The following is a 16,436-nucleotide window of genomic DNA, read 5'->3' as shown; positions in this document are numbered from 1 at the left end:
GTATCCGATTTGTTATTGACAATCTGAACGACACAGATCCGATTTTTTCACATGTGACCCAGGCCGCTTGGATATGTGGTCCTAATTCCGATGCATATCCGTTATTTTCATATGCGACTCCAGTCTGACCGGACAGGTCGCATTCATGCGACCTACACGTCATCAACGAGACAAACATCACTATTCTGCGTTGGCTAATCCCGCCTCTTTGGTAGAAAACAACAACATTTTGTACAGTTTTCAGAATTTAAATAGACTTTTTTTTATAGAATTGATCAAGCTAATGGTGGATTTGGTAGGGACCTGGATGTTAAATCATCCTGTATTACAAGATTATAAGATTGTTCTGGAAATTTCCAGTAATTTGACACCTTCGGTCTCATTAGTCTGCTGCCCACATTAATCAGATTATTGTGTGAGTTCCGCCGCCGCCACAAAAACCACATCGCCAGGTCTCGCCTCATCTCCATGCTTTACTTGCAAACTTGAAGAGTGCGCTTTTTTTTGTTGTTTACGTATTACGTAGATGTGCTTATTACGTGTCAATTTGCGCATGCGGGACACTTTTGGGTCGTTTTCCGTTCATATTGGAGATCGCACACAAGTCTCATATAATTGGTAATGTGAACGGCCTAACAAAAAAATCGGATTTCACAACAAATCGAATATGGGTCATTTCAGGTTGCAGTCTGAACGTACAGTGGTGCTTGAAAGTTTGTGAACCCTTTAGAATTTTCTACATTTCTGCATAAATATGACCTAAAACATCAGATTTTCACCCAAGTCTGAAAAGTAGATAAAGAGAACCCAGTTAAACAAATGAGACAAAAATATTATACTTGGTCATTTATTTATTGAGGAAAATGATCCAATATTACATATCTGTGAGTGGCAAAAGTATATGAACCTCTAGGATTAGCAGTTAATTTGAAGGTGAAATTAGAGTCAGGTGTTTTCAATCAATGGGATGACAATCAGGTGTGAGTGGGCACCCTGTTTTATTTAAAGAACAGGGATCTATCAAAGTCTGATCTTCACAACACACGTTTGTGGAAGTGTATCATGGCACGAACAAAGGAGATTTCTGAGGTCCTCAGAAAAAAGCGTTGTTGATGCTCATCAGGCTGGAAAAGGTTACAAAACCATCTCGAAAGAGTTTGGACTCCACCAATCCACAATCAGACAGACTGTGTACAAATGGAGGAAATTCAAGACCATTGTTACCCTCCCCAGGAGTGGTCGACCAACAAAGATCACTCCAAGAGCAAGGCATGTAATAGTCGGTGAGGTCACAAAGGACCCCAGGGTAACTTCTAAGCAACTGAAGGCCTCTCTCACATTGGCTAATGTTAATGTTCATGAGTCCACCATCAGGAGAACACTGAACAACAATGGTGTGCATGGCAGGGTTGCAAGGAGAAAGCCACTGCTCGCCAAAAAGAACATTGCTGCTTGTCTGCAGTTTGCTAAAGATCACGTGGACAAGCCAGAAGGCTATTGGAAAAATGTTTTGTGGACGGATGAGACCAAAATAGAAATTTTTGATTTGAATGAGAAGCGTTATGTTTGGTGAAAGGAAAACACTGCATTCCAGCATAAGAACCTTATCTCATCTGTGAAACACGGTGGTGGTAGTATCATGGTTTGGGCCTGTTTTGCTGCATCTGGGCCAGGACGGCTTGCCATCATTGATGGAAGAATGAATTCTGAATTATACCAGCGAACTCTAAAGGAAATTGTCAGGACATCTGTCCATGAACTGAATCTCAAGAGAAGGTGGGTCATGCAGCACGATAACGACCCTAAGCACACAAATCGTTCTACCAAAGAATGGTTAAAGAAGAATAAAGTTAATGTTTTGGAATGGCCAAGTCAAAGTCCTGACCTTAATCCAATCGAAATGTTGTGGAAGGACCTGAAGCGAGCAGTTCATGTGAGGAAACCCACCAACCTCCCAGAGTTGAAGCTGTTCTGTACGGAGGAACGGGCTAAAATTCCTCCAAGCCAGTGTGCAGGACTGATCAACAGTTACCGCAAACGTTTAGTTGCAGTTATTGCTGCACAAGGGGGTCACACCAGATACTGAAAGCAAAGGTTCACATACTTTTGCCACTCACAGATATGTAATATTGGATCATTTTCCTCAATAAATAAATGACCAAGTATAATATTTTTGTCTCATTTGTTTAACTGGGTTCTCTTTATCTACTTTTAGGACTTGTGTGAAAATCTGATGATGTTTTAGGTCATATTTATGCAGAAATATAGAAAATTCTAAAGGGTTCACAAACTTTCAAGCACCACTGTAGTGTTACTTTCAGGTGTTCAACGTGTCTTTCTCTTTCAAAATTCTTTCAAAATCTTCCGTATTTAACGAAGCAAACCTGGCGGCCATGTTTGTTTCCAAATTGTCACGGTCGCTCGCTAGCGCGGAAGTTTTACGTCACACGTCGGAGACGTAAAACTTGTCATGCTGTCTTGACAACCATGCAGTATCGTAAACCATACTCAACGCTCATTCTCCATTGGGTAGAGTGACATAATACACGTAGGATAAGCGATATGCTAACCACATTGCATGCTGTCAAACCAAGTGAATGAAACCCGCTAGAAGGGAATAGACCACGTTTTTATTCCATCGAAAAAGTCTCCTGTATGTATAATGCATGATATGACTTATGACAATAGGATTTCTTTTATTACCAGGCTTCTCATACTGTTAGCTAGCCAAATCTCATTACGGCATCAATGACTAAAGACCTACAGGCTTGAAAGTGACTAACTGTATTAACACACACATTTGTAAACATATTCCTCAAGGCAGAGTTTCTGTCCACTGCTTTTCCACAATCTTATGAAATGATCTCCTGGTGAAATTTAATTAAACCGTTTTCATAATGAGGAACGCTGTGAAAGAGAAGGACTCGAAAGAGCCTGTCCTTCCTTAGACAGCATACACTCCGATATATGATCTGAACGCAGGGGGATTGCAGATATTTTGAAGCATCAGTAATACAATACAGTACATTGTTGTATAACTGGTGTGGTATCTGTGCTCGGGATTATTCAGGCCGTCGTGCCACTTTTCACTTTTGATCAATTCCATCTTTGTTACCTCTTGTAGCGTGGTTCCATTCCTCCTCCTCCTCCTTGCTTGTAAAGTGTTTCCACCAGTGTTGGCAGCTCAGCTGGAAACTGGGCGTTAGGCTCCGATTCTGTTTCCTGGAAGTTAGACCAACACCGTAAGCTCAGGGCAAGGGTCATATCAGGTCAGGACATGCCGTCTCACCTCAGGATTCATGTTACTGTTGTCACACACTCTGCGTCTCTCTGTGTCTCAGTCCTGAAATGGCAGACAGGTCTTCGTTTGACGTCCAGCTCGGTGACATCATCCTCACTGCCACAGACGGTCTCTTCGATAACATGCCTGACTACATGATCCTGCAGGAGCTCAAGAAGCTCAAGGCAAGTTTGCCCTCACTTTTCTCGCTCTCTTTCACGTATACAACATGCACACAAGCAACCGAATAATTGTCCATCAGGCACATGTTGAATATTTAACAGTTGTTCCATGAAATTGAGTTGTACACGAGCTGATAGCTGACGAGGCTGGTAGTGCCGAGTTGACTATAAGCCGTGTACGACGAGATTGAGTGGAATAACTGTTTTTTGTTTTATCCACATTCGCTGGATTTTGAGAAACTGAGCGTTTTTATTTTTTGCAAATTCGATAAATAAAAACTTGATACAAAACATCTGACAATCAATTCCGCTTAGAACGTAAACCAACCGGTGAAATGATGGTAGCATGCAATAATAATTCTTGAAAAAAAATTGCTCTTACCATCAAATACTTTCATTCCATATTTTGTTGCTTTGGGGTTTTTTTTTTTTTTGGTGGGGGTTTTCTTTAGGTTTTTTTGTTTAACTTAAAGATGCATTACTGCCACCAACTGGGCTGGAGTGTGGAACAGGAGATATTGGGGGAGGGGAACTATTTGCCTGGGCCCGCCCATCCTAAGCGTGACGCAACACGTCTGGCCAGGCAAGCTATCTACAGCTCTTCCAAGCTCCCGAAAAATCGGGAACCAATCAACTTTGAGCATCTCCAACGGCCCTGGGTAGAGGCGTGTTCAAGGCACTGACGTAGTAGAACTGCGACCGGAAGCCATAGATTGTTTACAAACTCTATGCCGGAAGCGCTTCATTCACGTTTCCGCATCTATTACGCATAGACGCTGTATTGAAAGCATTCAACGGGAAGTTCTCATTGAAAACGGAGCAAAGAGCAGCCTTGGAGGTATTTATTGAAAGGAAGGACGTTTTCGCCTTGCTCCCGACCGGCTTCGGTAAGAGTTTAATCTACCAGTTAGCCCCGTCGCGTCACATACGTCAGAGGAAAGAGTGATGTGATTGGTTTAAGCTTCGTCACAGCCTTTTCTGGCTTCGACCAGTAGCAAACTGAGGCATTTCAGGGAGGTGGGTCAACCACGGGCTCTGGGAAACGGTTGGGCTTAATATCTTGGCCAGACTAATAGCTCGGAGAGCTTTGAAGTCGCGTTAGCCAGGCTAGGGAACTATATTCTTTTAACTGTTTCTGTTTCTTTTAAATACTTGATGATTTTTAGGGTTTTGTTTTCGAGTAGTTTTTTTTTTTTTTTTTTTTAAATTTCGTCCTCGGTTGGTGCAGCAATACGTGCCGCCATTTTGTTTTTCTCTACTTACGGGATATGAGGTGATAGCCTAGTAGTAGAGTAGCGAATCAGAGTGCACGATTGCGCGCGCTCTCGCTCTCTTTTTTTTTTTTTTTTTTTTTTTTTTTTTAAATAATCCAAGTTTATAATACTATTGGTGTCTCTTTTCAATGGCAGAACTCAAATTACGACAGCATCCAGCAGACAGCGCGGAGTATAGCGGAGCAGGCTCATGAGCTCGCCTACGACCCAAACTACATGTCGCCTTTCGCCCAGTTCGCCTGCGATAATGGCCTCAATGTCAGAGGTAAGAAAGGTTCTGTACTTTTTGCACTGGAGCTACGAGGGGGAAAAAAATGAATCGTGTAATTATTCAAACTGATGCCCCTCAAATTACAGTATTTATTTTTCCTCTAAATGATAACACGAGCTTAATTCTGAAGCCCTTTCTCTCGTCCTCAGGAGGAAAACCTGACGACATCACGGTGCTGCTCTCCATCGTGGCCGAGTACACGGACTGAGCTCGATCGGCGGAGTTTGTCTTTGTGTCTCTCTGTCTCTCGTCCTCGTGTCTTCCTCGTCATCCGCTGCTCGTCTAGAAATGTCTCTCATCCCATCCTTCTTTTCTGTCCTTGTCCTGAGAGAGCATGAAGAGGAGAGCATGGACTCTTGGTCATGGGAGGACAGTGATTCTGTCGGAGGCTGTTTGTGCTCCTGCACCACAGGATTATGGGAGGATGAGTCATCTGTCCATCCTACGCCTCCATTGTACCCGATTTAAGTTGTAGGTTTCGGGTCCGAGAGCGAGCCGTGCGTCACCAAAGGTGCTTCGAAATGAGGGCGATCTCTCAGCATGGACACTGTAGGGGATGGGTTTCGTTTTTTATTTTTAGCCCCTTCTGTAGCTGGGAGAATGTAAATTTTGTGTGTTTGTGTGAGAGAAAGTAAGAGACTTGGTTAAAATTGTCTGCTGTTTAAGATTATGCTCCTCGTGTGTGTGTGTGTGTTTCATGCCACTCGGTTCAGCAAAGTGCCGCTCAGGATGTGGTGATTTGTCTCCGCCCCCTTTTTGTTTAAAAAAAAAAAATGAAGAAGCAGGCCTTACCTGCTTAATGGTGATATTAAAATGTGGGTGTGGCCAGAGGAGCACAGAACAGAAGAGGCAGGACAAAGATACAAAACAGCGGTGGGTTTCCCAAAAGCCTTTTCACACTAAGAGCATCTTAACTAGGAGAGAGAGAGAGCGCTCATTGTGCTGCTCGCTCTACCATTCAGCGATGATCTTTGTGCTACGATGCTTTTGGGAAACTCGGCATAGTTTTGGGGCATTTGGGGGTGGGGTTGTGGGTTGTTTTTTGCGAGAGAGAGGCTGTAAACTGATCCTGTAAAGTAACGTGTGTGTCCTAGTGACTGTTAAACACACAGGGGTTTAGAGTGGCATTAACGGCTTACCAAACTGCATTAGTGGGGTTGTAGCAAGTGCAGGGGTCTATGACGTGCTTAAGAATTACAACAGCAGTTCAGGACTGTACATGGTTGATTTTAAAAATAAATAAATTTCCATAATAATTAATAATCCAAGCTGTACTCATCTGTATTACATTTATCCATCTCATGGTGGTTTCGTGTGGCTCGAGTACAGTACAGCGATCTTCCTGCTTTAACTCCAGTTCAACACTTGTGTTGATATTAAAAACTGTATTATTCTATCCACATTCACTGGATATGAGCAATTGCGTGCTCTGATTGGCTACTCTACTGCTAGGATATCAGCTCGTATACCGTGAGTAGAGAAAAACAAAATGGCGGAGCGTGCTAGTGAACCAACTGAGGACGAAATAAAAACTATTTGAAAATAAAACCCCGAAAAATAAAACAAAAAAAGCAACAAAATGTGGGATAAAAGTATTTGATGGTAAGAACGTATCTTTTTTTTTTTTTCCAAGAATAATAATAATAAATTATTATTTATAGCGTTTTTCACAAATTGTTCCTGTCATTTCGCTGGTTTGTTTACGTTCTAAGCGGAAATGATTGTCGGACGTTTTGTATCAAGGTTTTATCAAATTTGCAAGAAATTAAAATGCTCCGTTTCTCAAAATCCAGTGAATGTGAATAGAACAAAACAGTTATTCCACTCAATCTCGTCGTACATGGATTATAGCCGACTACCAGCTCATGTATGACTCGATTTCATGGAAAAATTGTTAAAGATACAGAAATTAAATTTTAGATGTAATTTTGAGATATTCATCGCATATCGCTCGCTCGCTCGCTCGCTCACTATCTTGCTCTGTCTTAATTTCTCTGGCCTTTCAGGAGGAATAAATGTCGTGATTTGATTGGATGCTGCTCTTAACCAGACAGACAGGAGAAGACTTAGTATTTTGGACTTACCTATTCACTGATTTCTGCTTTATTAACTTGGAAGTTGGAACACAGGGTTGTTATTTTCAACCACTGTGCTTTCAAGCTACGGAGTATAAACTTGCAAACCTCAGCTGAGTTTCCAAGTAGGAATTCTGAGTTGACAGAAGTTTAGAAATTCTGCCGTACAAGCTTTAAGCAGCATTAGACTCTATATGAGTCGACTCTAGAGTCTGTGTCTGTGCCTGAACGTTTTAAAAATGCTCTTAAAGTGTTCTTTGGCTGTTAAATGGTTTTAGCTTTCTATATTGACGTTTTAGTCAGTGGTGTAGTGGTTAGCGCTGTCGCCTCACAGCGAGAAGGTCCTGGGTTCGAGCCCAGCGGCCGACGAGGGCCTTTCTGTGCGGAGTTTGCATGTTCTCCCCGTGTCCGCGTGGGTTTCCTCCGGGTGCTCCGGTTTCCCCCACAGTCCAAAGACATGCAGGTTAGGTTAACTGGTGACTCTAAATTGACCGTAGGTGTGAATGTGAGTGTGAATGGTTGTTTGTCTCTGTGTATCAGCCCTGCGATGATCTAGCGACTCGTCCATAGTCAGCTGGAATGGGCTCCATCTTGCCCGCGACCCTGTACAGGATAAGCAGTTACGGGTAATTGATGGATGGGTGCCTAATACTTTTGCACAGTACTGTGTATGGTACTCTTTCTGAAAATAATATATAAAATTGATTGACCCTGAGCATTTACCGAAGACAGATGAGTGAGATTCAGTGTCCCAAAAAAAATCCCAGTCCTAATGAACACCTCGATATTGCAGTCATAAATCGTCCTCAGCATTAAATCCTTTTATAGTGTCAAATGAGAACTTTTTAAATCAATTTATTCCTTTTTCCATCCTTTCCACCCCCCCCCCCCCCCAAATTAAAAGCTTTTCCTGTCCTCCTGTGCTGACGTACGTGTTCCACGTCCAACATCAGCATCATTATGACCTGAAGATCGCGATGTGTAGTTTATTGGAACAAAAAGAAAGACAAGGGTAACGATGAGACTCGAGCCACACTGGACCACAGATGGACTCGTTTTCATGTTTTTCTCATCTAATATCGGATATCAAACGCTATCCTGATTGTGTTGCGACCTGCCGTCTGTAGTTCCCTCGGTGTGTAGAAGTGTGTGTTTTTTGAGGAGCTGCACGCGCACAAAACGCATGTTAATGAAATCACTAGGTCAGGTATGTAAAGATTTAAAAAAAATAAATAATATTTTTATAAGCTCTTCATTTTTAGCAGAGCTGAGAAGTGACTAGTCAAGCTTTGTTAGAGGTGTGTGTGTGTGTGTGGCTTTGTAGGAGTGTTTTTTTTTTCTTCCTCTCCGTTTTTAGTTCTAATGGCTTTTCCTACCTGCTGTTTTTAGGTTATTTTGTAAATGTGTGCGCATGTGAGATCATGTATTGTAAATGTGTGTGTAATGAGTGCGGATGTCCTTGACGTCCTTCATGTCCAACAGCAACGAGACAAAAAAAACAAGACAGTACTCATTTTAGTTCATTTATTCATTTCTTCTGCTGTTAATAAGCTGCAAGAATTCAGGGGAACCAAAGACATGCATCCCCTCGCTGTTTATTTTATTATTTTGATTAAGTTGTTTGGTCTTATTTTGTATATTTGGATTAAGAAATACAAAAGCAATATGCAGTACAGTAACGTATGGCGTGTGTGTGTGCGCGCGAGATTTTTACCGTAATGTCCGGACTATAAGTTGCTTTTCCTTATTTTCTCATTGTTGGCATTTGTACCATAGCTGCGCAGTAAACATAACGTAATAATGCACAAAAATGACCAAATGACACCAAATCTCACACACGTACCTTGTCATAAACACTATCCACTCACTGCCCAAAGGACAAAACAGTAAAAAATAAAATAAATAATTTTTACATTAAAGTGCCATTCCACCATTGGATGTATTCTTTGGCATAAAATACAATATATTTTATGACAACATGACTAGACAGAGAAATCTTTTAGCTTCAAAATGATATATCAAACATAATTTTTTGACAATGACAAGTATATTAATTTTGCGACCAAAGTCACCTACCCTTTTAATTTCCGCGTGGTAGTGAAACGTGATGTCATCGGCAGGTTCCCCTTCTTGTGTACCACGTGTCGGTCTATTTTTAGACCAGGAAACCCCCAAAGTGAGAGAGTCATTTCTCCTCGTATATGGGGGCCAAAAAAATTGCGAAAAATTGAGTTAATCTTTCAGTTAGCTAGATTTATTGGTATTATTTTTATCGCGTTCTATCCGCCATTGCTGATAATATGTGCCACGTCACGTGGTACACAAGAAGGGGAACCTGCCGATGACATCACGCGCGGAAATTAAAAGGGTAGGTGACTTTGGTCGCAAAATTAATATACTTGTCGTTGTCAAAAAATTATGTTTGATATATCATTTTGAAGCTAAAAGATTTCTCTATCTAGTGATACCATTTATATATGTTGTCAAAATATACTGTATTTTATGCCAAAGAATACATCCAATGGTGGAATGGCACTTTAAGCTTCTGATTGGCAAATTCAAAGTTCAAATCCTGAAGATGCCACAGGAATCCGAGAGAGCAAAATGGGCTGTGCTCTCTGGGTGGGTGTGGCTTACTCTCTCTCCTCCGTCAATCACAGCGACACTGAGTTGCAAGCAATGACTGACTGTTTAAAAAAAAAAAGTATGGCGTGGATTCATTACTTCCTGTTCTATAAGACATGAAGACACAATTCTTCTGCCATGTTGTCAAATTTGGAGGCGGAGTCTGCACATTCGAGATGAGTCAAACTTGGGTACCTGTTCATTTAATTGACACGCCCCCTTTCCCAATACTAAGATCTGTAACGTCGCCAAGGCTGTCTATTCCCGAGAGTGTCCATGCCTTCGTATGATATCGTAGATCAACTTTTTAAAATCTGATTTCTGTATGAAAGTTGAAAAATGTACAGATATCAGCAGAGGGAAAAGCAACTTCGAATTAGACACAAGATTTAAAAATGGTTTGGACAGAAAAGTGAAATGGATGAGGATGGGCAGAGCTACACATTATACTGCAGCCAGCCAGCCCCTGCTGGCGCTAAACCTTCTGGCATAATTTTATTTTATTTTTAAAGAGATTGTGCTGTCCATGTTTGTTTTAAAACAAAAAAAAAGTCATTGGTTGTAGGTGTCTGAGCTCATGTATGTGGAAGAGGGCAGATAGCGCTTTCCTCAGAGCGTGTTATGCTGCAGCATGAGCAACAGTTTCAAAAGCTGTGGTTAGGAAGAAAACTAACTTTTGATCAAAAGAATGAGCCCCATAGACTAAATATGAATCACGATTTGTCATTGTAGTTGGTTGGGTTTTAAATGTTAAGCATTTTCAGATGTAGAAAATGTGTGATTGTAGCAGCAGTGAGATTTCCTCACAAGGTGAACAATGAGATTTTAGTGTGAAACTGATTGTTGTGGTGTAGTGATTTCTCAGAAAGGATGGTCTTACAGGAAGTGATGAAAAGCAAGCAAAAATTGTGCAACTTGTACAACATGACGTTTATAGGTTTTGTTTTTTTTTGTTGTTGTTGTTTTGCCCCACCACCACTTCTGGAGCGACCTGTAATCCGGAAAACACGACACATTCATTTTCATTGCATTTCTGTCCAATGAGCGCGTGAACATTAGGCATGTGCCGACATCACGATGTCACAATGACTGCCTGGTCTTTTATCACGGTTTGCAATATTATTGCGATATTGTATGAAAAAATAATTACATGTGTAAAGATGGACTTTATTTTTCTGAATAAATAAGACATCCAAAGAAAAGAAATGGTTGTGTCGTTTGATGAGCATCATAAGAAGTAAAATTTGTAAGAAAAGTCACATCACTGCTACTGATAAAATACTGTCCATGATGATGATATTGTATGTTGAATATCATGATGTAGTGTTGAACTGATAATCGGCACGTGCCTAATGAGGATCCAGTGTCCAAATACCTCTTAATAGACTTTTTTCCCCCTCTCTTCCCCCCCGTCTGCCTCTCTCTCTCTCTCTCTCTCTCGTATTTGAATCTGTCTTTCTATATTTCTGTTTGTCTGTCTTTCTCTCTCTCCTCTTCTGTCTGTCTCCCCAGTATCTCTTTCCATTTCTATATCTTTCTGTCTCTCTTGGTCTCTCCTACATCTTTCTCTGTCTGTCTGTCCCTCCTGTGGATGTTTGTGCCTCTCTGTCTTGTTGGTCTGTCTCACTTTCTCGAGTGTTTGATTCTGTATTTCTGTTTGTCTTTCTTGGTCTCTCCAGTATCTCTTTCCATTTCCATATCTGTCTGTCTCTCTCGGTCTCTCCTGTGGATGTTCTCTCTCTCCCCCTGTATCTGTCAGTCTCCTCTCTCTCTCTCTCTCTCTAGTATCTTTTTCCATATCTGTCTGTCTCTCTTGGTCTCTCCTGTGGATGTGCTCTCTCTCTCTCTCTCTCTCCATTTCCATATCTGTCTGTCTCTCCTGTGGATGTTCTCTCTCTCCCTTTCTCCCCCCTGTATCCATCAGTCTGCCCCCCCCTCTCTCTAGTATCTCTTTCCATTTCTATATCTGTCTGTCTTTCCTGTCCTCCCTCAGTACTTTGTACAGTACTTTTAAACAGCAGACTGTGTAAGTTGACTGGATTAGTGTCCATTTAGGATGTTTATCTTTTATCTTTCATTATTCTGACAGATTCCTGTGGTTTGAAAATTCCTTTCTGGATTTCTATTTTCAGTCCTATAATTCTCTGTAGTGTTCATGAAAACGCAACCTTTTTATTTATTATTATTATTATTATTATTATTAAATTACAGTGTGACCCCACTGTGACCTTGACCTCTGTCAAGTGTGATAGTTTCTCAGCTTGCGACTTTATTGCAATATGGGGGGGAAATCAGCATGTGTTTATATACACACACTTCTATATAGGAGTGTGTAATGTTGTGTAGTTCTCAAGATGGCACTCGTGTGTGTGTGTGTGTGCGCGCGCATATTATTGTAAATGTTTTAAGAAAATGGAAAACTGCTCATGTGTAGCTGCTGCTTCCGCTCATTGTGTGACTGTATGATTCACTGGTGTGTAAAGACACACACACACACACACACACAGAGAAAGATGAGGGGAATCTCATCTGCTGCCCTGTCGTTGAGTTATATTAATAATTATTTTAATAATTAATTATGAAGAGACTTTTTGACTTTCAAAGTGTCTTGACAAATTTTCCCTTTACAGTGTGTCTGTCCTACTTTTCACACTTATCTATCTATCTATCTATCTATCTATCTATCTATCTATCTATCTATCTATCTATCTCCTTTCTTTCTACATCTTTTCTCTCTTTGTTTATATCTTGGCTTTCACTTGGTCATCTCTCTCATTCTCTCCTTTCCCATGTCTTCCCCTCATCTTTCTTCATTTCTCTTTCCTCTCTCTCTTGTCTTCTTTTCCATTCTCTCAACATCTGTTTCTCTGTCTGTCTTTCTCTCCCATTCCTTCCCCTCATTCCCTTGCTTTCTTTAATTATTTTGTCTCCCTATCACTAACCTTCTTCTATTTTTCTCTTTTCTTTCTCTCTCAACTGTTAATTTTACCCTGATTTCTCTCCCCTTCCTGTTTCTTGTTTCTATTCTTGCTCTCCATCTCTGTTTCTCTTCAACCCACTGTGTTTGTAATGGTGCGTGAAGTCAAGGATTTGTGTGTCGTATAAACACACAGAGAGAGAGAGAGAGAGAGAGAGAGATGCAAAACTATTTTTTTTGTAAATAGGTTTTCCAACTTGTAAAATATTGAAATAAAGGAATATAGTATTTATACTTGCATCTAAAGTGTACTTGTGAATTCCATTTTATTATATTTTTACACAACTGAAGATCATATTGATCATTATTGATGTGCCAGTCGTTCATGATTGATGATTTATTTAGATTTAAACTGTAACCTCCATTTTTCTCATTGTGATGAATGAGCGACATCTAGTGTTCACACGCTGTAATTACTCAATAGAATAAAATATTAGATAAACAAATCTCACTAAATCACCAACATGTTACACAAACTTGATTTAAAAGGATAAAAGTGATTAAAGAGAAATGACCTGCTGGTTTGTGTTTGAATTTATAGTATATTATATTGTCCAGGTTACACTTCATTACTGTACAGAGTTACAGCTGTGTGCAGTTTCTGGGTGAAGAAAATTTTAAAATGTACTTTTGTTAAACACATATACAAAAAGAAAAGAATTCCATGCTCATGTAATGGTGCTCCATCACATCCAGCCTCAGTTCTCTTTATTTGTAAACTCAGAAGTGTACAACACTACAGACATGCTCATTAAAACTAGTCAGGCCATGATTATATATTTCTCAAACTGTTAAGAGTCAGCAGGAATCATAAAAACAGATTATCACATTAATTTATCCCCCTTCATGAGGACTGATGGGTACAGAGGCCACACCAACTTTACTGGGACTAACAGACAGACCACACCTCTGTCATAAGGACTGACAGGTACTGAGGCCACGCCTCCATCATGAGGACTGATGGGTAAAGATGCTGTGACTCCTCCACTGGGAATGACCGATACCAAGGCCACGTGTTCTTAATGAGGACTGAAGGTACAGTGGCTCCTCTTTCTTTATGGGACTAATGGGTACAGAGGCTAAACCTCCTTCGTGAGGACTGATGGGTATAAAGACCACGCCTCACTTACTAGGAGTAATAGGTCCAGAGATGACACCTCAATCACTGGGACTGACATGTAAAGATGCCACACCTCCTTCACTGAGACTGACAGGTACAGTGGCCACACCTTTATGGTGATGACTGAAAGGTGCAGAGGCCACGCCTCCTTTACAAGGACTGACAGGTAAAGACACCACGACTCCTTCACTGAGACTGACAGGTAAAGACGCCACGCCTCCTTTACAAGGACTGACAGGTAAAGACACCACGCCTCCTTCACTGAGACTGACCGGTACAGTGGCCACACCTTTATGGTGATGACTGAAAGGTGCAGAGGCCACACTTCCTTTACAAGGACTGACAGGTAAAGACACCACGCCTCCTTCACTGAGACTGACAGGTACAGTGGCCACACCTTTATGGTGATGACTGAAAGGTGCAGAGGCCACACTTCCTTTACAAGGACTGACAGGTAAAGACACCACGCCTCCTTCACTGAGACTGACAGGTACAGTGGCCACACCTTTATGGTGATGACTGAAAGGTGCAGAGGCCACGCCTCCTTTACAAGGACTGACAGGTAAAGACACCACGCCTCCTTCACTGAGACTGACAGGTAAAGACGCCACGCCTCCTTTACAAGGACTGACAGGTAAAGACACCACGCCTCCTTCACTGAGACTGACAGGTACAGTGGCCACACCTTTATGGTGATGACTGAAAGGTGCAGAGGCCACGCTTCCTTTACAAGGACTGACAGGTAAAGACACCACGCCTCCTTCACTGAGACTGACAGGTACAGTGGCCACACCTTTATGGTGATGACTGAAAGGTGCAGAGGCCACGCCTCCTTTACAAGGACTGACAGGTAAAGATGCCACGCCTCCTTCACTGAGACTGACCGGTACAGTGGCCACACCTTTATGGTGATGACTGAAAGGTGCAGAGGCCATGCCTCCTTTACAAGGACTGACAGGTAAAGACACCACACCTCCTTCACTGAGACTGACAGGTACAGTGGCCACACCTTTATGGTGGTGACTGAAAGGTGCAGAGGCCGTGCCTCCTTTACAAGGACTGACAGGTAAAGACGCCACGCCTCCTTCACTGAGACTGACAGGTAAAGACACCACGCCTCCTTTACAAGGACTGACAGGTAAAGACGCCACGCCTCCTTCACTGAGACTGACAGGTACAGTGGCCACACCTTTATGGTGATGACTGAAAGGTGCAGAGGCCACGCCTCCTTCACAAGGACTGACAGGTAAAGACGCCACGCCTCCTTCACTGAGACTGACAGGTAAAGACACCACGCCTCCTTCACTGAGACTGACAGGTACAGTGGCCACACCTTTATGGTGATGACTGAAAGGTGCAGAGGCCACGCCTCCTTTACAAGGACTGACAAGTAAAGACGCCACGCCTCCTTTACTGAGACTGACAGGTAAAGACGCCACGCCTCCTTTACAAAGACTGACAGGTAAAGACACCACGCCTCCTTCACTGAGACTGACAGGTAAAGACGCCACGCCTCCTTTACAAGGACTGACAGGTAAAGACACCACGCCTCCTTCACTGAGACTGACAGGTACAGTGGCCACACCTTTATGGTGATGACTGAAAGGTGCAGAGGCCACGCTTCCTTTACAAGGACTGACAGGTAAAGACGCCACGCCTCCTTTACTGAGACTGACAGGTAAAGACGCCACGCCTCCTTTACAAGGACTGACAGGTAAAGACACCACACCTCCTTCACTGAGACTGACAGGTAAAGACGCCATGCCTCCTTTACAAGGACTGACAGGTAAAGACACCACGCCTCCTTCACTGAGACTGACAGGTACAGTGGCCACACCTTTATGGTGATGACTGAAAGGTGCAGAGGCCACGCCTCCTTTACAAGGACTGACAGGTAAAGACGCCACGCCTCCTTTACTGAGACTGACAGGTAAAGACGCCACGCCTCCTTTACAAGGACTGACAGGTAAAGACACCACACCTCCTTCACTGAGACTGACAGGTAAAGACGCCACGCCTCCTTTACAAGGACTGACAGGTAAAGACACCACGCCTCCTTCACTGAGACTGACAGGTAAAGACACCACGCCTCCTTCACTGAGACTGACAGGTAAAGACACCACGCCTCCTTCACTGAGACTGACAGGTAAAGACACCACGCCTCCTTCACTGAGACTGACAGGTCTCAGTGAAGGACACACTTGTTTGTGTGCCCATTTGTAATGTTCATTTTTTAATAACTTTATAATATTGAAGTAAAAAAACTCGCTTTACATGTTTGGCTGGTTTCTCATTTCAGTGGAAGGGTGTGTAAATTTTTGTGTGTACTAAACTATGTAGCCACAGGCCTAATGAGATTTAATCCAAACATATCAGCTGTCATAGAAACACAAATACAGATTCTTCATGTGTTGCCAGATTGGACACTTTCATGCCATTTTCAGTCACATTGGGCTTGGAATGGCCTTAACATGTCAGACATGTTTCCACTGTGGTTCTGTTAAACACAGCTTTCATGACGTTAAGAGAAACACCACTGCATGCTTGAGGTGCAGTTACATGCCCTGAGATGACTTGACACTTGTGTAATGGAAATGTGCCACGTTGCCACCCAGCGTACACCCGGGGGGAG

The 16,436-nt window shown here is 42.2% G+C and overlaps 1 protein-coding gene across 1 annotated transcript in view; it reads left to right on the top strand.

Moving 5' to 3' along the window:
- LOC132873690 (protein phosphatase PTC7 homolog) overlaps window positions 1–12,924 on the top strand; it is a 45,981-nt gene extending 33,057 nt beyond the window's left edge. Inside the window, exons 4-6 of the mRNA XM_060909461.1 lie at window positions 3,342–3,465; window positions 4,872–5,001; window positions 5,157–12,924. Of these exons, the coding sequence (XP_060765444.1) occupies window positions 3,342–3,465; window positions 4,872–5,001; window positions 5,157–5,215 (313 nt within the window). The 3' untranslated portion in view covers window positions 5,216–12,924. The remainder of the gene's footprint in view (window positions 1–3,341; window positions 3,466–4,871; window positions 5,002–5,156) is intronic.
- Window positions 12,925–16,436: the final 3,512 nt, after the last annotated feature.

The sequence above is a fragment of the Neoarius graeffei genome, chromosome 25, assembly GCF_027579695.1.
Source record: "Neoarius graeffei isolate fNeoGra1 chromosome 25, fNeoGra1.pri, whole genome shotgun sequence".
NCBI lineage: Eukaryota > Metazoa > Chordata > Actinopteri > Siluriformes > Ariidae > Neoarius > Neoarius graeffei.
The sequence above is the reverse complement of the archived record's forward strand: the minus strand, read 5'-3'. Positions and strand labels throughout refer to the sequence as shown.